This window comes from Ursus arctos, unplaced genomic scaffold (assembly GCF_023065955.2).
Source record: "Ursus arctos isolate Adak ecotype North America unplaced genomic scaffold, UrsArc2.0 scaffold_4, whole genome shotgun sequence".
Classification (NCBI taxonomy): domain Eukaryota; kingdom Metazoa; phylum Chordata; class Mammalia; order Carnivora; family Ursidae; genus Ursus; species Ursus arctos.
In genome coordinates this window covers 13,523,356-13,544,390 of record NW_026623056.1, presented here as the reverse complement: position 1 = coordinate 13,544,390, position 21,035 = coordinate 13,523,356, and the positions used below count along the sequence as shown (strand labels likewise).

The following is a 21,035-nucleotide window of genomic DNA, read 5'->3' as shown; positions in this document are numbered from 1 at the left end:
TTTCCCACCTCTCGCCCCCATTTATTCTTTTTTATATTTAAACTTTTTATAATAAAAGGTGTAACAAAACAATGGTAAAACAAAATTCGAAAGGGCAAAAAAGGCCACAGACAGTTGCTTATTGGATAAGCAAAATTAATTTAAGCTCATGATGCTGTAGTAGAGGTATTTCAGCCAAGAACATCTCTCATTGCAGACAGCATAGTTTGTAGTAGGAGATCTGTATCCTGGTCCTGCTGACTTTAATCGCTTTACCTTAGGAAGCCTCAGTTTTTTTTTATCTGGAAAATGAAAGGATTAGATTAGTTGTTTTATTCTTCCCAGTTCTGAGATGCTATAGAACAGAGGCTCTAAACTCAAATGTCTACCAGTGCCAAGGAGGTTAATTCAAATTACCGAATTGGTGAAATGCTTGCCAGTCTAAAGGGGGCGCCTCTCAAGCCGAATAATGCCTTCATGATAATGTGGGCTCAGTGTTTCCTTTTTCGAGATTAGGAAGAAATACAGATTTCTATGTGAGATAGATTTGTGGATGTTAACAAACGAAAATGAGAGAAAAGAGAAAGAGAAAAATAAGGTGTAGGAGTGGTGAGGGAGGGACCACCAAACTCTGCGCCCCAAGTTTGCCAACTCTGCGCAGTCCATGTCTGCGGTTAGCCGGGACGCGCTGCAAAGGGCAGATGAGCATTGTGAGGAAGACCAGGAGATTAAAACAAAGATCGAAGCACACATCAGAGATTCTACGGGATGAATTGTGCTTCAAAATACCAGTCTACTTCAGCCTACGAGATTTCATCTGAGGATGAAATCAACAGACACCACTGGAAAAGAAAAGCCGGGTTTACTGTTTTCCTTAGCTCTCTCTCAGCGGCTTGCGATCCGGCAGTTGCGTGGCGCAATGCCATTCCCGTATCCTGTGTATCCTGGAGACCTCAGGCGCCACCGACTTTACACTCTCCGGGAGCGCCCGGGCAGACGACCTCAAGTCGCAGTTTGAGGGAAGGTTATGCGGGCACCTGGCAACCCCAGCGATCTCCTGGTGTATAGTGCTTCGCTTCCCTGGGAACTCAAAAAGAAAAAGCTCGGGATCTAGGGGCCGAGTTCTCAACCGGAAGTTTTGCCTTGCGGCTTGAGCATTTCCTGTTTGGTAACTAAGGGCGCGGAACGGTTGCTAGGGCTGAGGTGGTAATTACAGGCGAGCTTAGCGGGTGTGGGGGATTGCCTCGCGTGCTGCTCCCGGGCTGTACGAGAAGGCGGATTTTTCCTCCACAGCTTGTCAGAGGTTCCCTATCCGTTTGCCATCATGAGTAGCGAATTCTTGGCAGAGCTGCATTGGGACGATGGGTTTGCTATCCCTGTGGCAAATGAGGAGAACAAGATACTGGAAGATAAGGTAAGCATCAGGTGAAGAAGGCGGGGTAAAGAGGGGAAGTTTTCTGGTTGGCAGGAATACCCCAACCCCTTTATTCCTCCCCTTTCCTTCCCCAGGTTCGTCTCTTCACTAACTCTCACCCGCACCATCTTCTTCCTCCCTCACTTGCCCGCCCTTTTCGGAACTTGCTAAGCATTACAAAATATAAAATGAAACGATAATTGATATTCAGGACTATAAAGACTGAGTCGTTATTCTCTTCTCTCCTGCTCCATGTATTCATTTCCAGCCTGCTGGGCAGGAGAGGAAAGGCTGGTTCCTGGGTGCTCTTTTTCCTTCCTCAGAATTAAGCGCGGCTTGCAAAGGGACTTCTGAGGTTTTCGAAGCAACAGTTGTTTGCGGATGTTTATAAACAAAACACGTTCGGGTCGACGTTTCTTTTTGAGTTTCTGCCGATGACATTTAAAGTTGAAAGTGTCTTGAAGAAATGTTTTCAAGAGGAACGTTCTAGTAAGAATGTAAAATGTTCAGTTTGCAGCTTTTCAAAGTGAGAATGTTGTCACGGAGTGATATAAAATATTTTACATTGTAAGGAATATTTTACACCAGCTTGCAACCAATGCATAATTTTTGTTAAAAATAAAATTGCAACCGGCTCAGAAAACTTTTAAAAACCTTTAACAGTCAGTCTAAAGTTCCATCACATGGCAATGTGTTGTGTAGAAGAGGGTCCAAGAACAGATGATGTTTACATTACTTTATAGAATGGAAGAGAAGGCTTTCTTTCCTCTGAAAAATGAAAATCCTTCACTGTTTTTTGAAGATTTTTCCCCCAAATACTCTGACTTATTTGCTCATGCCTAACTTAGATGGCTGCAGTTTTTTGTTTGTTTCAATGAAGGACAACATTAGGAAATAAAAGAGATTTAGCACTGAGTACTGAGGAATAATAATATTAAGAAGTATTCAGCCCTGGGTTCAGATCCTAATTACCAGCAATGAGCCTGTTTCTTCTTCTATAAACTGGAAATAAATAAAATAATTATTTCACAGGATTGTTAATACAGCTCTAAGGACATTAATGTAAGTTAAACTTCCATTCAAATGTTAGTTGTTGGTATTATTACCATAATATTTGTCTCATATGATTTTATATACATAGTAATTATATTAGCTATTTAAAAAATATTGCAGAGCAATAGAAAGAAGAAGAGTGAGGATCATAATCACTTCACCTGAATAAACAATGGCATTAAAAAAGCAACTCTGGTAAGTTTAAGCCATTCAAATAGAACAGAAGGGTATAAAATAAGAAATAGAGTACTCCCTCCTCGAAATACCTACTGTTGACTATAGAAGTGTGACTTTCATGACATTAAACGAATATTCCAGACATCATGGTCTACAGATATAGATAGAAGAGGCCAACAGAAGTATTATATGAATGGAATCCTACTATATGAGCTGTTTTTATTGTAACAATTTTTATTTAATAAAAATAATTTAGTTTTACTTAAGAGACAAAATGAAAGGGATTGTTGAATTTCAGGTAAATATTACTTGATTACTACAGATAGTGATTGCTAAAAAGTTTTCTTAACCTTAGGAAAAACTATATAAGAAAAAAATGAAATGGTTAAATTATTGTTTAAAAAATGCTTTGTTTCATTTGTTGACAGTATGGGTTGACTCCCTGATCTTTCATTTTTCATTTTTAAAATAAAGAAATTAGCTCTCACACTTCTTTCCACCATCTTTTACCCCATTAAAAAGTAGTGGTTTTATTATTTTTATGTTATCAAGGTTTATTCAGTGTCCTTAATTTACTACAAGTTTAGTCTTATTTTATATTTAAACTGATGTAATGGTCCTTAATGCAGCCACTTGTCTTTTGACTGGTTGGGTTCTATCCTTAAATAGTTGTTTCAAGAAGGGTCCATAGTACTGTGCTTTTGATTCCTTGCATCCTTAGTTGCCAACTGATTTCTTGCATTGCCTGCTTTAAGTTTATATTCTTTAAATTATAGCATCGGATCTTCAAGATACCTTCCTTCTAGAGTCCTGTGTTTTTTTAATATGGACTATTTTTCCACAGGCCTATTTTCCAACTGTTAACTTGAGAATTTCCTTTATTCCTTTACTGGGTTGATGCTCTACTTCCTAGATCACATATCTTCTTTCTTGGGTAATTTCCTTATTTTGATGAAATACTTCTTGTGTGTCCCTAGGAAGTGTGTATAGGAGGAAAACTCTGAATCTGAAAATGTTTTTTGTTTAATCTCACATTTGATGGTTTTGGCTGGATAGAATATTCTAGGTTAAAAATATTTTTTCCACAGAATTTGGAAAGTATTATTTTCCAGTGGTGATATTCGTGAGTAATCTGATACTAGATTGATTTCCATTTCTTTGTGGGTTATAATTATAATCTCTGGAAGTTTTTAGGGTTTTGTTTCAAATTTACATTGTAGTTTTTATCTTGGCAACTCTGTCAACCATATTTTTAACTTTCAGGTTATTTGCTTGTTGCTTTTTTGTAGCACATGGTCTTGTTTTAGGAGTACAGTATCATTTACAGTCTGGCTGAGTGTGTGTGCGTGTGTGTGTGCATGTGTGTGTGTTAAGTTCTTTTTTGTGTCTTGAATTATGTTTCCTGTGGGATCTTTTTGTTTGTTTATCTTGATATCCCTCACATGTAAGTTTTCAATAAATATCTGGTGGTCCTTGCATGGTCTTTTATATTTAAAAGAGGCAAAAGATATTTCTGGGAATTCTGTGGGGAAGGAATTATCAGCTTGTGGAGAGGTAATCATTATGCTTTCATTGAAAAAGCAGATGCTTTTGCTCTGGGTTCATTGTGCAATCATAAAAGTTATAACTGATGAAGTAAATAAAAGTCATAAAGCTGTATGCATCAAACAATGCAATAACTAAGTACATGAAAGTAAAAGCTATTATAAATACAAATAGACTTTGACAAAAAAGTACAGTTGTAGTAGGATACTTCAATATTGACCTCCTCAGAATTGGACAACCCTAATAGACAAAAATAAGAATATAGTTATGAATAATACAATAAAAATAAAAACAGAGAGAGCACATATATCCCTTAAATAAACACTTTAAGGAGTATGTCCATAAAACATTTACAAATGTGGATCATTTACTATACCAGAACAAAATCCTTAATGCACTAAAAATGAATGTTAAAACTTAAAGACATTATATGAAGTGAAATAAGGTGGACATAAAATACTGTATGGTTCCACTTATGTGACATACATAGAGTAGTCAAATTCATAAAGATTCAAGTAGAATGGCAATTTCCAGGAGTTGGGGAGAAGGGGAAAGGAGAGTTAGGGTTTAATGGGCACACAGTTTCAGTTTGGGAAATGAAAATTTTCAGGTGGATGGTGGCAGTAGTTACATAACACATGAATACACTTAATGCCACTCTTAATGTACACTGAAAAATGGTTAAAATGATACAAAGTAGGTTATGAATATTTTACCACAATTAAATGAGTGGTAGGAATTTTGTAGGCCACATTCTCTAATCATAAGCCAATAGCATTTGTAATAAATAATTTAAAAAATTATCTTCCATTGTTATGGACTGATGTCCCCCCCCCCACCCCATTCATATATTGAAGCTCTAATCTCCAATGTAATGGTATTTGGCAGTGGGTCCTTTGGGAGGTAATTAGGCTTAGATGAGGTCATGAGAATGTGGCTCCCACGATGTGATTAGTATCTTTGTACGAAGTGGAAGAGAGACCAGAAGTCTCTCTTTCTCCACCATTTGAGTATGTAGCTAAGAAGGCACTATCTGTAAGTCAGAAAGAGATTTCACCAGAACCAAATTGGCTAGCACCTCTGTCCTGGACTTTCCAGCCCCCAGAACTGTGAGAAATAAATTTCTGATCTTTAAGCCACCCAGTCTATGATATTTTGTTATGTCAGCCTGAGCAGACTATGATATCCATCTTAAATACTTAGGCCAACTTCTCAGATATATATTCCTGGATAGTTCTTCTATCATAGAGAAATTGAAAGGGAAAAGTCAGTTTTTAGAAAACAATAAAAAGAGAGTTCTTCACACCTATATCCATTGGAAATAGCAAAAATCTTACTAAAAGAAAACTTACAGGCTTAAATACCTTCATTTTTAAATCAGCGCCTTAGTTGGCTTGGGTTGCTTTATAACAAAATACCATAGACTGACTTAAAAAACAGACATTTACTTTTCAAGGTTCTGAAAGGCTAGAAGTTGAGATCAGGGTGGCAGAGTGTTTGGGTTCTAGTGAGAGCCCTCTTCCTGGCTTGCACATGGCTGCCTTCTCACTTTGTTCTCACATGGCAGAGAGAAAGGAAGCTCTGGTCTCTTGTCTTCTTAAAAGGACACTAATTCCATCATGAGGGTCCTACCTTCAGGTCCTAATTTAAACCTATTTACCTCCCAAAGGCACATCTCCAGATACCATCACATTGTGGGTATGGGTCTCAACATATGAATTTGAGGGTGACACAAACATTTAGTCCATAGTAATTGATGTGACAAAAAGTAAAGAAATTAGGAATTGCTCTTAATAAATTTTAAAAAGAACAACAAAGTAAACAAAAGAGGGAATTAAAAGCAAGACTGAAATTATGAAATAAAAAGCAAAAAAATACATCTTTAATATTAGTATGCTTGATAAAATATAGGATATAACATCTAGTACATTAGTATTTATTTTCTTTCTTCCTTATTTAAAAATTCAAATATTGCCTTTTGTACTTTAGTGGATTTTGTTGTCTACCTCCTGGGTCGTAGCCCCAACTTTGGGAACCACAGATCAAGACGATAAGAAAGGATATTTTTGTTTTGTTGAGCTTTTACATTGCTTTGATATATTCTAATTGTCCTGAGAATCTATCTTGTAATTTCCTAAAGTTGTTTGTTTGTTTGTTTGTTATACATTTGCATTGTTTTGTTTCTACTCAGGGTTCTAATTCAGTGATACACAAAATACATTGAGAAATAGGGTCTAAGCACATGAGAGTTAGTTGTTTTCTTCTGTTCAGCTTGCTCTAAATCTGTTGGTTTTGCATAGGAGTTCAGGGAGGAGCTATTATACCTGGTGTCCCACTACTTTTCAAACTTATGGTTCATGTTCTGTGTTTTTGTTACGTCTGTTATTATGCTCTTGTTTGCTCTAGAGATCTTGTGGTTTAGTTATGGAATAAAATCTCGTTTTTTCCCTTTAAGTACTGCTGTATGAAAATTGCATTTTAACAGTGGTCCCTGAGAGATTTCTGAGAAATCTGAGAGATTTCTGTTGTCTTAATATCCTAATATAATGTGCTGACTTTCCCACAGTAATCTCTAAATTACTGCACATATTATTTACAGTTGTCAAAGCTGCAGGAGGAAAGGGCAAGCTTGCAAGATCAGCTACGTGACTATGAAGATCGAATTAATGCTATGACTTCTCACTTCAAAAATGTTAAGCAAGAATTTTCCTTTACACAGGTACAGTTATGCCAGTGTTATGTTGATTATGCCATGTGTAGTCATGGAACATTTCACATTGCATTTACATCTTGATTTTATTTTAGAGATACAACAGGAAACTTTAGCATAGCTGAACTATTGTGAACATAACCTTGAACCTGACGATAGGTAGAAAAAAAGGCTTTGAGGAACTCATTGCTGCCACCAAGTTCAGGAATAAATAATTCAGTTGAAAGAAGAGATCATTCAAACAGTCTAATGTAATATTAGGCATCAGATTATGTGAGAAGCATTTAGTGATCAAACAGTGATTTTAAGCCAAAATAGACCTAATGTAACACATGATAGAATTTCCACCTCCTTTTCACTTTTTCAGTGCAACCCACTGGGCCTTTTTGAGTGGAGGCAAATAGTTCACACACTTCAGTAGCCCTTAGGGCACCATGGTATTTTAGGATCCTGAGATAATAGAAAAATTAAATTATATTTAGGTTATTATTTAAGATAACCAGGAAAAGTACAATACATTTTAGAAATATTACTACAAATAATAAACTTAAAATTTAGAGTGATTAGTTAAGTAAGCTTTTGTTTTATGGACAGTCTATTCATGTGTAGAACATCATTCCCTGATGATGTCCTACTAATCAGCTCAGCAAATCAGCACTGGAGAGTTTACTAACTTCCATTTCAAACTATTTTTTAAAAAATGCATCTACCTTTCTTTGAAAGATATATAATTCTTAAAAGTGAACAAAACATGCTTTTAATACCAATTTATAATTAATACAGATAAGTAACCATTTTATTGCGTACAAGTCTTATTAGGAAGCTACGAATTTAATGAACTTTTAAAAGCAATACTTGAAATTTTTGAATCCTGATATGATTGAGTAACAAACTGTTTGGAACATATTTTCTTAAAGTTATTAAATCACTGAGTTGGGAATTTGAAAGTCAGAGACTCTCTGTAGGTATATAGGTATATTTCATTATAGTCAAACCTTAATTAAATCAGATAATAGACAAAAAAGACAATAAACTTCCTATAGCACTAACAGCTCTAGTAATTAAAAATAATACTGATAGTGATAACTTTGAAGCACTACAAACTCAATAGTCAACAAATACTATTTTATCAAGTAAAACTTAACACAAAGACATGGTGGTTTATTAATATATTCTGGGAAATATTTATAACCATTAGTGTTTACATAGTCATTTATAAATTATCTCTTAATTAGAATATGTAATCAGTTCATAGAAACATCCCATTTCCCAAGTATTTTTAAATAAACTTTATTTCTTATTTTTTAGGTAAATGATGAGTTATATATATATTTTTAAGTCTTAACCATTATAAACTTTGGTTTTCTTCAATTTCCCTAGACCAACATAATATCTGAAAATTACTGACAACAATATTTTCTCCTAGGTCATTCCATGAACTGACTTTCTTACAACTAGTATGCAACACAAACTACACTGAATCATAAAACCTAACATAGTTCAGGTTTCAGAAAAGTGGACTTAATAGTACTTAATCTAAGTATTTTGTGGGAACTTTTTTGGGGGGCTAGTGGATTATTATAAATATTTTATAATATTAAAAATTAAAAGGTCTTTCTATCTTATAAATTATTCTGTAGTCTCTTTGTAAAGCCAGGGAGCATGAGATTGAAAGTGAAGAGCATTTTAAGATCATTGCTGAAAGAGAACTGGGACGAGTGAAGGATGAAATCCAACGACTGGAAAATGAAATGGCTTCAATACGAGAAAAGAAAAGTGATAAGGAAGTATGTATTGAAATGTTACTTAAAATTTTGTGCTATTGTTCTTTCTTCCCTCACCAACTAACACAGATTTTTTTCTATGGGAAAGGCATTCATTAGTTTTCTGACATTTACTTACATTGTTTTTTGGACAATGAAAGGTGTGCAGAGTTGTTATTTGAATGAAATGATAGAATGTTATATTTATTTTCCCACTGTTCATTTACCAAATAGTCATTGAGCCACCACATGCAGAGTACCATAGTGGCTGTCTGTTATGTGATACTAGACATATAAGTATTATATGATACTAGGCACAATTTGTTCATATATTTTTAAAAGGACATGTTAAAAATTACTTTTAATATTGAGTTTCATTTTTCATTCAAAATTTTTACCTTTCATATTAATTTATTAGCCTGTAACTCTAATATTATACTACTGTAACCTCTTTTTCTCTTTTCCTTTGTTTTTAGTTGTCTGATTTGGGAGCTCTTTGCAAATTCAATTTTTCTCTTTACATGTGTATATACATATAGAAATGCACATATGTATGCATATGTATACACACATACATATTTTATTATATTTGTATTTATTTGCGTAATGATCTGTTTTCTTTTATGACTCTAGATTTGTTAAATGAATACATTTACAGAATTTTTGTGTTTTAGTTTCAGAGGTAGAATTTAGTAATTCATCAGTTGCATGTAACACCCAGGGCTCATTACAGCAAGTGCCTTCCTTAATGCCCATCACCCAATTATCCCTTCCCCCTACCCACCTCCCTCCAGCAACCTTCAGTTTGTTTCCTAGAGTTCAGTGCCTCTTATGGTTTGCCTCCTCTCAATTTTCATCTTATTTTATTTTTCCTTCCCTTCTCCTATGTTATCTGTTTTGTTTCTTAAATTCCACGTATGAGTGAAATCATATAGTATTCGTCTTTCTCTGACTGACTTATTAATTTACAGAAATATTTTTATCTCCTTAACAACTGTATTTATTTCAATTAAAAGTACTTCCAAAATTTCCATAGAAGAGGCATCTTAGAGGCAAGAATCTGATTGGAAATGGAGCTGAAGGGGACTTGACTTAGGCTTGAGTTAGCATATCAAGCACATTATTTTTACTAAGATTGTATATCCAATCTCTAATATTAGAGATTGCTCTGGGGGACTTCCCCTGAAGCCTTTTTTTTTTTTTTAAGATTTTTATTTTATTTATTTGACAGAGAGAGAGACAGCCAGTGAGAGAGGGAACACAAGCAGGGGGAGTGGGAGAGGAAGAAGCAGGCTCCCAGTAGGGAGCCTGATGTGGGGCTCTATCCCAGGACCCTGGGATCATGCCCTGAGCTGAAGGCAGACACAATCTTTGACTCAACTACTGTTCTCAACTTTATATAATCGTTTCCCCTCTATTTTACAACCAAAGAATTAAATACAAATATGATAGTTATATAATTGAAATATGGTGCATTATATATATCTGGAAGTTGGGAAAGGGATAGGATTTCTTCTTTCCTTTTCAGTATGTTCTGTAGTATGTAATATTATGTTTTATTTTAGTTTGTGTAGTAAATAATATTTTATGATCTCTCCCTGCCCCCTTTCTTTGGAAATTAGAATAACATATTTAAAACTACTCAAAAATTGGATGGTTTGAAATGTCAAATGAACTGGGACCAGCAAGCATTGGAAGCCTGGTTAGAAGAATCAGCTCATAAAGATAGTGATGCCCTCACTCTTCAGAAGTATGCACAACAAGATGATAATAAAATTAGGGTGAGAAATTATAAATTGTAGACTTAGGTTTTCTCTGAATCTGTAGTGTGTGAACCTTTTTACCTAAATTAGATTTGTAATTTGAAAGCCATAGTTTTTTTTTTTTGTGTCAAATACTCATAAAATTTTGCTGAAAGTTTTATAGATCCTCTGAAACCCTCTGACCATTTAGGGATCCACAGACTCCAGGTTAAGAATCCAGATTGAGAAGAGTTTTCAAAAGCATTTCAGAGAAGAAAGTTTTATATTAGAATTATGTATAAGTAATTTGACTTCTTTTGTCTAAATAATAGTTTGAATGTAATATACAGTGTTTGTTGATTTGAGACTATAGTGCTATTATTTAATATTATAACCATTACTTAAAATCTACTTGTAAGTAAATATGTTAATATGTTAGTATTATGAAACATGCTGTTTTCTAATAGACTTAATACCAAATGCATTATTTTAAATGGCAAATCATTGTTTATTTTTTTCTAACTTACTTTAATAGTCTTTTTAGAAACAATTGAGTTTTCATTGCAGCCCTTTAGGGTTAAAAGATTATGTATTATTTTGTAATTGTTTTAGATAACAAATAAGTGTATATCTGTAATATAGTAGTACTTAATGTGAGATATGCTAATAGCTTTTAAGTTAAATGATCATTGTGAATATTTTTACATGCAACTACATCACAGGCACTGACTCTGCAATTAGAAAGACTGACTTTGGAATGTAATCAGAGAAGAAAGGTTCTTGACAACGAACTTACAGAGACTCTAAGTGCACAGGTTAGTTTAGTGAAGATTTTTATTAATTGTCGAAGGGATGTATGCAAAAGCACTTAAATTCACAAAAATGTTATTTGCTCTCTATCTGACAGTTAGAATTGGATAAAGCAGCACAAGATTTTCGTAAGATTCATAATGAAAGACAAGAACTCATTAAACAGTGGGAGAACACAATAGAGCAGATGCAGAAGAGAGATCGAGACATCGATAACAGTGCCTTGGTAAAGTAGTTGTTTAGTCCTTGCGGTGTTCAGCTGTGTTACTCTCTTTTGTATTTAACTCATTCATTTCAAATGTAACTCACATTGTTATTTGAAAATCACTTTTGTAGTAGGGTTCAATAGTTTTGATAAATGTTTTTCAAAGCTGACTCTTTCCATTTAGATATGTGATTTTATGAAGATTATTTACTTATGGTATTATAATGCTGAAGACTAGATCTTTCCATCTCTGAAATGTGGAACAAGAGAAAGTCAGTAGATAATGTTAGTGCAGTAAACCAATGCTCTGACTTACACGTGGTTTTCCAAAGGTGCTTTGGATTTAATGTATGTGCTATTTGAAATAATCACTGGTGTAGGGAAATGAGTCTCATGGTTGGCCAAGAAACAAAAAGGGAGAGTCAGGAAAGAAACCTAGACTGTGATGAAATTTCACTTTTGAAACTGAGGCACTCATAATGGGGTAGAAGCTTGGAAGGGAAGGAATACCACACCAATTAAACACAGACCTAGTGTTATCTTTTGCTACCTTCAGAGGTAATTTAGGAGATGTTTTTTAGAAAATCATTAAAGGGCAAAATGGTGGTGAGTAAAAATGGGAAGATTAGGGGGAGTTGGGATGGAGAAGGAATTGAGGAAAGAAGGCAGATGCGAGGATATGTTAACTTCCACTCTGAGTCTACTCCACGGAAAGTCAAGCAACCTAGGTCATTGGGAGATTAGAATTCTCATATCTGTATGAGGTTTACTTGCTATATGTGACTTATATGTAACTATATTATTCTTTTATTTTAAATTTTTGTAAGTAACCAACATTTTATCAACAAAATGGCCTATGCCTTCCTTGGAAGGCCAAGGGAGAACCAGTCTTAACTATGAGTTCCTCTTAATTCTTAATGCTGATCTTGGTTTCAGGCATCAAGTCCTGACTGCTTCCTTTGTGTAAATCAAATGTGACAGATCCAAGATTGCAGATCCACAATTGCATTCTCATACAACCCCACAGCTGAATTGACACAGCCTGCTGATTTGGCAGAATATACAACTTGTAGCTCTCTGGTTATATTCACTGTGGTTCCTTATGGACATCTCCTGGTTGTCTTTTTTGTAAGAGAATTGGGAGGTGCTAAGAAGTGCCTCCATATGTAGTGGTATGCTTCTAATTAGAGTGTTTAACAACTGGCTCCCATTTGTAGCATTTCTGATTTCTGTGGGGAAACTACTTCCATACCAACGTGACTCCACTCAATGCAGAGTTGAGAAGAGATGTGTCAGTCAGTGCTGGTGAGCCAGTGAGATCCAGTTCATACTAGGACGGGATTTAATCTTTGGTCCTGTGACTCCAAAGCAGTTCCTGCCTTCTTGATGTCTTCTTGGTAGGAATCTGAGCATATGAACCTGAAATTGGCTTCTTAAAAGAAACTTTTATATTATATAGAAGAGGAAAAATATTTTTCTATTATGCTTTTATTCCAGTGTGGAAATTTTGGGGTATTACTATACTTATCAACATCACCTACAAAAAACTTAACTGTGAGTAGATAACACCGTTAAAAAATGTGAATGTTGAAGTAGGTATTAAATTATCTGTTTTAGTGGTAGAAAATCAATATAAGGCAGGAAGTTCTAGAATGATCATTTGACATATATAAACTTAGGATGTTTTGACATGTCTTTGATTGAATGAACACAGTATATATATATAGAATGTTACATTATAGAGTGTTAATTGTTATAGAGAACATGTGGGATTTAATAAATTTATGCTTTTTAAAATGTAATGTATTTCAGGGGTGCCTGTGTGGCTCAGTCGGTTAAGTGTCTGCCTTTGGTTCAGGTCATGATCTCAGGGTCCTGGGAATGAGCCCCAAGTCAAGGGGGGCTCTGCCCTTTGCCCTACTTCACTCTGCCCACTGACCTACCCCACTCCCCGCTTCTCCTCCTCCCTCTCCCTCTGCCCTGCCTCATTCCCCTGCTCATGCTCTCTCTCTCTCAAATAAATAAAATCTTTAAAAAAAGTAGTACATTTCATATATATATATATATATATATATATATCCATTGAATATGCTAATATGTACAGTATTACATGCAGCACTTCTAAAACTTACTCATTTCAGAACATATACCCTCACCCTAGGCTCCCTGCTCAGCGGGGAGCCTGCTTCTTCCTCTGCCTGCTGCTCCCCCTGCCTGTGCTCTCTCTCTCTCTCTGGCAAATAAATAAATAAAATCTTAAAAAAAAAAAAAAAAAAAGAACATATACCCTCCCCCAACCCAATTTTTGGGATTAATTGTTTGGTGGGACTCCATTTTGGAATTACATTTTAGGGTAAATTTTCCTTCTTCCTCCATTCCTCTAACATGTTGCCATCAACATCACTTGTAAAAACCACATATGAGCTTTTTATTCCTCAGCTCTAAAATCTTCTTTGTTCTACATTGCTTAAAAATTGAACCTCTTTAACATGGCAGTTAAAAAAATTGAACTTTTTCACAATTGGGCCCTATCCTCTACCTTTCCAGCCTCATTCCTTTCATTTGTACCCACCCCTTCTTAATATATCCCCATTCCATCCCTGCCCTCCCTATACTTTAACCACATTAGAGTATTTATGCATCTCCATGTACTTTTTTTAGGCCTAACTTAAAAGAAGCCTCTTAAGTGATGCCTTTTGATAATTCATCTTGGATAGACTTCATCATCTCTTTTTTCCCATGGTGCTATGTCCACATTTCAGTTACTACCTTGTATATTCTATTTATTTTGTATCTCCAAGACCAGCAAAAGGCCTAAGTGAAGACATTCCTATTGAAACCAATAACTAAAATATTATTCTCAAAAGATGAAAAAAAAACCACTGGTACTGTGAAATATTTGGAAAAAAATAATTGAAATCCAACTTTCTATGTAAAAATATTCAACAGTGTTATATTTTTTAGACATCGTCTTTTGTTTATAAATAAGCTTGATAATTTTCTTATCTCTTTAGCAAAGTACCAGATGAAAGAAAACAAGATCTATAAAAAAAATGAGCTTATAGATACTTATGTGTAACATATTAATACTTTGTTTTTATTCATATAAAAATAGGCTCTCTCTCTTTCTCTCTCTTTTTTTAAGTAGGCTCCACGCCCAGTGTGGAGCACAATGCAGGGCTCGAACTCATAACCCTGAGATCAAGACCTGAGCTGAGATCAAGAGTTGGATGACTGAGCGACCCAGGTGCCCCCAAAATAGACTCTCTTTAAAGAAAATATTGTCTTAAGGAGTTTTGATAAAGTATCGAATATAGAAAAATAAAAACTAAATTCCTTTTTGTTTTGTTCATTGTATTAAACATATATTTAACATATTTTTAAATCTTAGGCATTAGCAAGGATAAAGCAGGAAATAAGAGAAAAAGAAAATTTGGTTAAAGAAAAGATCAAGTTTTTGGAAAGTGAGATTGGGAATAACACAGAGTATGAGAAGAGAATTTCCGTTGCTGATCGTAAACTTTTAAAATGTAGAACGGAGTATCAGTGTCATGAAACGAACAGAAATCAGCTGAAAGATGAGGTATGTCAACAAAAAGACTGGCTTGTGTGTTTGTGACAAATTACTATAAAAATAAGCATAAAAGCTCTCCTTTGATTAAGGAACTGCCTTCTAGGTTTTTTTTTCTTCTGTCTCTTCATGTTGTGGAACTTTTAGGGTACTGCAGTTGAGCCCTGCTTGGTGAAAGCAAGAGGGGTGCCAGGCATATCACAGGGTTCCCCCCCGCCCAAGTCATACAGCACACAACTTGTCCGTCACATACGGAGTTTTGTAAATGACTTGAGGCAAAAGGCTCCCAAAGTGTCTAGACCTGAAATCGTGATTGTAACTGGTAAATGGGTAGATGTGAAGGGGCATATTGACATTAGTAATAACCCGAACTGTCTTTCCAGTGCTACACGTGTGTGGTGGTTTTGACGCAAATTCTAGGTGGAGCTATTTGCTTAAGTTCAGTTTCTGTCCTTGTGAGGGGATAATATTTCAGTCTCGTAGTGACACAGTTTAGTCGTAAAATAACTTGAAACAGACAGAGAACAAAATTTCTCCTGCTTTGTTCTTTCCTCTTGTGCAGGCACACATGCCCAGCTAGGTTGTTCATAGGGGGTGTTAGCGATCTTTGTGACTGGCTTATTTCATTTATTTCACTCAGCATAATGTCCTCAAGGTTTATCTATGTTGTAGCAGATGTCAAAATTTTGTTACTTTTTAAGGCTGAATACTATTCCATTGTATGTATATATCACATTTTGCTTCTCCGTTTATCTGTCATTGGACACTTGGGTTGCTGCCATGTTTTGGCTATTGTGAATAATGCTGCTTTGAACATGGGTGTACAATTATCTCAGAATTGCTGGATGGTAATTATGGTAATTATGTTTTTAATTTTTTGAGGAACCACCATACTGTTTTCTGTAGTGGCTGTACCATTTTATACTTCCACCAGTAGTGCACAAAAGTTCCAGTTTCTCCATGTTCTTGTCAACACTCGTTCTTTTCTTTTTTTCTTTTTTCTTTTTTTGGTCGTAGCCATACTCATGGAAGGGTGTGAGGTGGTATTTCATTGTAGTTTTGATTTGCATTTCCCTAATGATTAATGCTGTTGAGCATCTTTTTTATGAGCTTATTGGCCATTAGTATATCTTATTTGGAGAAATGTTTGTTCAAGTCCTTTGCTCATTTTGGATCACTTTGGGTTTTTTTTTGTTGTTGTTGGTGGTGGTGGTGGGGAGTTTTAGAAATTATCTATATATTCTAGATATTAATCCCTCATCAGGTGTATGATTTGCAAGTATTTTCTCCATTTTGTGGTCTGCCTTTTAACTGTGTTGATATTGTCTTTTGATGCACAAAAGTTTTTATTTTGATGAAGTCCAATTTGCCTTTTTTTCTTTTGTTGCCTGTCATATCCAAGAAATCATTGCCAAATCCAATACTATGAAGCTTTTGCTCTATGTACCTTTAATGCATCTATGTAGGACTCTATAATTTGCCAGTATCATGCAATAAGTCATTTAAAATGTAATATCAGATCAAAAAGAAAAACCGTTAATATGTATTACAGCAATAATACTGTATTTATGGGTGTGATGTAGGTTAAAAACTAACATGTTCAGAATAGAACTTTTCAAAAATGAAATTAATTTATGAGATGTAGAGTAAATATGTAATTTCTGTCTGTTAACTAATGAATAGCTGGATTCTTTAAAAGCCACCGTGAATAGAAGTTCCAGTGATTTAGAAGCTGTAAGAAAAAATATTTCCAAAATAAAAAAGGACATTCATGAAGAAACAGCAAGGTAAGAAAAAAGATATTTAAATATGTTTATAGTTCTTGACTACTTCTATTTTTTTAAGATTGTATTTATTTATTTATTTGAGAGAGAGAGAGAACAAGTAGAGGGAGGAGCAGAAGGAGAGGAATAAGATGCAGAGCTCAGTCTCATGAACCTCAGATCATGCCCTGAGCTGAAATCAAGCGTTGAACGCTTAACTGGCTGAGCCACCCATACACCCTAGCTCTTGACTACTTCTAGAAAAATTATTAAATATTTAAGTTTTTGTTAAATAATTGTAAACTGATAGCTGCTAAATTATTAAACTTGAAAAAAAGTTTTTCCTGGGTTTTCTTTGTAAAGGCTTAGGAACAATATTTTTATGGCTTATTAAATATACATTTAATAAATATTTAAGGTTTACAGAAAGGTTACAAAAAGGTAATAAAAAGGTTTATGGCAAAAGAAACCTTCAGGTTATATGAAGAAATCTTAGGATAAACTATTCCTTGTTTGTATTACTTTATAGACATGTTTTCTGTTTTTTCCTCATAAACTCTCTCTAGGTTACAGAAAATTAAAAATCATAATCAGATTGTAAGAAAAAAATTACAGCAGATAACTGAGAAAACAATGTCTGTAGAAGAAAAAGCTACCAATTTGGAAGATATGCTAAGGGAGGAGGAAAAAAGCGTAAAGGTAAAACTTATTAGTTCTTAAATGGTCACAGCGAATTTAGCAATAGTGAATTAGACTCTTGTAATCGGGGAGTAGGAGGTCTTTTAAGAAGCTCTGCTTTCTGGTGTGATCGCGTTTGTAATCAGAATTTCGGGTTGTTTTGGACCCCCTTTTTGTGTGTGGCTTCCAAAGATATTTCTGGCCTTCTCTCTTAAAGCTTCTACTTCTCCTTTTGCTTCACTTTTGGTGTTTGACTTGGATGTCTTCTTTCACAGGTAGCCCTCGGCCTGCGATCTCATGCCTTCCCAATGCCTGGTGTGTCTCTGCTTGTTATTCACATAAATGCTCTTAAGTTGCAGACGTACCTTGAAAAATGCCCATATTTTAAAATTGATTTCTACCCTTACAGTTGGTTATCATTTTTTGTTTGTTTGTTTGTTTGTTTGTTTGTGATCAAATTCCCCCAATGGTCTGCATTCCTTCCCTGTGTTTCTTTATCATTTATTATCTCTGACAGTCTGGCACCACTTATAAGTAAATGGACTCTTAAGTGTTCTACTTTATCAGCTCTTTGGCATCTTGGTAACATTTAGGCCAATTTTTGAAGAACCGGAAAAGGCTGGTTCATCATTTCCTCTTTGAAAACTTCAAAGTGACTTCTGTGACCTGACACTATTTACACTACTTCTTGCTTTTACACTTTTTCTGAGGGGGAGCTGAAGACCATGGCAATATCCCCCATTTGCTAAACATCAAGTATGGTTTCACTTATATTTAGAGAGAATCAAGCTTCTTCAGTGTGCTGTTGAATGTTCAAAATCTCTGAATAATGAAGTCATGCAGCAGTCTTGACTTGAGTGGTATATGAGTCTAAATCACATTATTTTTAAAAAAGGTGTTTTTTTTTTTCTCCTAAGAGCATGATTTTCTGTAGCACATGAAATGGGACAGTATTAGAACTTAATGGAAATCTGTAATGACTGAAATCCATGTAAAATAGACCTTTTGATGATGACATTAAAAACTGGTGACATTTTTGAAGAAATTAGCTTAATTGGAAAAAATGGGATTGGCAGCGTGTGTGCTACTTATGCTGTAGTAGCATTTTATTCATAATCTTGGTTTTTGTAGCTGTTAGTTTTTGTTTGTTTGGAAAAATCCTAACCCTGTATGTTTTGGAGATGTATTATGTTATTCACCACCAAGCACCGACTTTAAAACTGCCAGGCAATCTTTGAGAAGGTCTTAAAACTAATGAAAATTATCTATTATATTAAAAAGCATTTTAAAGATTATATTAGATTATATTTCTTAATTTGTCAAAATTTAAATGTGCAAATAATAGATTTTTTTTTCATATTGAGGTTCATTGGTTGCCAAAAGGAAATATGCTTATCTGGGTATAAGAACACAAAGGGAAATTATTTCAACAATTAAAATATTAACTTTCAACAGGTCTTGCTTGGCATGGGAGGTCTATTTGAAACCTGGAACACTTGGTCATGAAGCCCTGAGGTCAAGACAGATCTGCATCTTGAGAGATGAGCAGTGGGAATGGGGGAAAGGTTTCTGTTTCCTAGAGGGCTGCACATGTAGGGAGGCCAGCTAGAGATGAGGTGTGAATAAAGGTGCCAGTAGTGTGTTGGGGCCAACCCTTTCCAGCTCATAAGAGTTGATAGTTAAATTTTCTGGAATTTTGCAAGTCAGTTGCTAAACATAGCTACTATTAAAAATTAAATTCTATAGACTCACAATTAAATACATAATATTCAAAACAAAGTAATAAGTATTCAGTACTCATCACTTACAAATTATTTTACTAGATTTTACTATTATCTATTTATGCTCTTAAAGTTACTTAAGATTACTTACATTTATTATATCTGTATAGTGGAAATGCTATGTAATGGTCTGCTACTGCAAATTTCTTCCCTACTCTGGCATTTAGTGGAATCGTGTTAGTAGCTTGAGATTGGCCATAATGGGAATATTTATACAATGAAAATCAGCTTCTTTCCCCTAACCTCCCATTCCCTGGAAAGCTGGTGGTTAAACATTTACCTGCTCACCCTTGGATAGTGCCCAGAAGAAGGTGGGAGATTGAGCAATGTGATTTCTTTCCTGTAACACCTGCAAGACTGCAGCAAATTCTGTGAACTTAAAAGTTGTATGTCTCTGGTATATTTTATTTTCTGAGGAAACCAGTAGAATGGCCAAGTTCTAAGGTCAGGGTGACATGGTGTAGAATTAAGATGACAAATCAAGGTACTGGAATAGAGTAGACTAAGAAGTGTTGGAGATTTGTTGAAATTGTGGGAAGGGCATTCTTATATTCTCATGGGCTAAAATGTTGGGGGGTTAATTTATGACCCCCCTAAATTATATTGTTCATATAATAAAACATTTCAAGGCATTATAATTTCATTGATCACTATTATTCTTATCATCAGGAAGTGGAAGTTCAATTGAACATAGTAAAAGATGTGCTATTTAAGAAAGTTCAGGAATTACAGACCGAGACAATGAAAGAAAAAGCTCTTGTATCAGAAATTGAAGGAACTCGTTCCTCTCTAAAGCACCTCAACCATCAGTTACATAAACTGGATTTTGAAACCTTGAAGCAGCAAGAAATTATGTACAGTCAGGTAGGTGTTAATCTTATGAATGTCTTCCATATTGATTTGTTATAGTTGTGAAGGTCAGGATACTACAGTGTCCTGAAAAAACAGAGATCTTTAAAGCACTCTTGGGGGGATAGACATGCTGAAATGGGATATCATGTTTGGTCAGTAGTAGGGTAAGGGAGCCTTAAAAGCTATTTTTTTCTTGATCTGAAATAAACAGATAAAACTCTAGTGGGGGAAACCATGCTTTAAAGGAAGCTGGGGCAATTGGGCCTGGAGTAAAACAAAACAAGGAGTGGGCTATCTGAAACCTGGAAAGACTATATGTTGAGTCTTAGTCGTGCAAACATGGGCTTCCCTACACCAACCCCTAGACTAATAGTTTAAAAGCACTTTAGAAGTTTTTCCTTATTTGTTCCATTTATATATTCTGTCTCATGTTAATTCTTTAATATCATCCCTCACTACCTCTTAATTTACTTGTCTAATGTAGTCTTAGTTCCTTAGAAAATGTGCCCTCAGAAATCCATGTCCATGTAAATCCAGTGGATTTACTGAGGTTCTGTCCTAGTAGTATGGTAAATACCCTCCTAGCTGACTTCTTACATTTTCAGAAGATTACTTACTTTTATGTCACTGTCATGTGCCTTAATTGTTGAAGAATAGTTTGCTGTTTCTCTGCTTAGAGTTAAGAAGGATTTTATACTATAAATTACTGAAAAATTAAAGTGACTTTAGTAAATGATGACACTTAAGACTAAACTTTAAGAAATGGTTTTAACTGTTTGTTTCTCCTTACTATGTGTTTTTAAAAACTGTAACAGGATTTTTACATTCAACAAGTGGAACGCCGAATGTCACGGTTAAAAGGAGAAATTAATTCAGAAGAAAAACAAGCCCTTGAAACAAAAATTGTTGAACTTAAAAAGACATTGGAAGAGAAAAAATCTACATTTGGCATTTTGGAAACACAGATCAAGAAGCTTCATGTAACTTAGCCA

The 21,035-nt window shown here is 34.9% G+C and overlaps 1 protein-coding gene across 1 annotated transcript in view; it reads left to right on the top strand.

Moving 5' to 3' along the window:
* Nucleotides 1-1,194: 1,194 nt before the first annotated feature.
* CCDC39 (coiled-coil domain containing 39) overlaps nucleotides 1,195-21,035 on the top strand; it is a 41,385-nt gene continuing 21,544 nt past the window's right edge. The window contains exons 1-11 of the mRNA XM_026498124.4: nucleotides 1,195-1,393; nucleotides 6,768-6,887; nucleotides 8,519-8,665; nucleotides 10,264-10,422; nucleotides 11,106-11,198; nucleotides 11,291-11,419; nucleotides 14,790-14,981; nucleotides 16,653-16,756; nucleotides 17,299-17,431; nucleotides 19,861-20,055; nucleotides 20,859-21,023. Coding sequence (XP_026353909.2) covers nucleotides 1,304-1,393; nucleotides 6,768-6,887; nucleotides 8,519-8,665; nucleotides 10,264-10,422; nucleotides 11,106-11,198; nucleotides 11,291-11,419; nucleotides 14,790-14,981; nucleotides 16,653-16,756; nucleotides 17,299-17,431; nucleotides 19,861-20,055; nucleotides 20,859-21,023 — 1,527 coding nt within the window. The 5' untranslated portion in view covers nucleotides 1,195-1,303. The remainder of the gene's footprint in view (nucleotides 1,394-6,767; nucleotides 6,888-8,518; nucleotides 8,666-10,263; nucleotides 10,423-11,105; nucleotides 11,199-11,290; nucleotides 11,420-14,789; nucleotides 14,982-16,652; nucleotides 16,757-17,298; nucleotides 17,432-19,860; nucleotides 20,056-20,858; nucleotides 21,024-21,035) is intronic.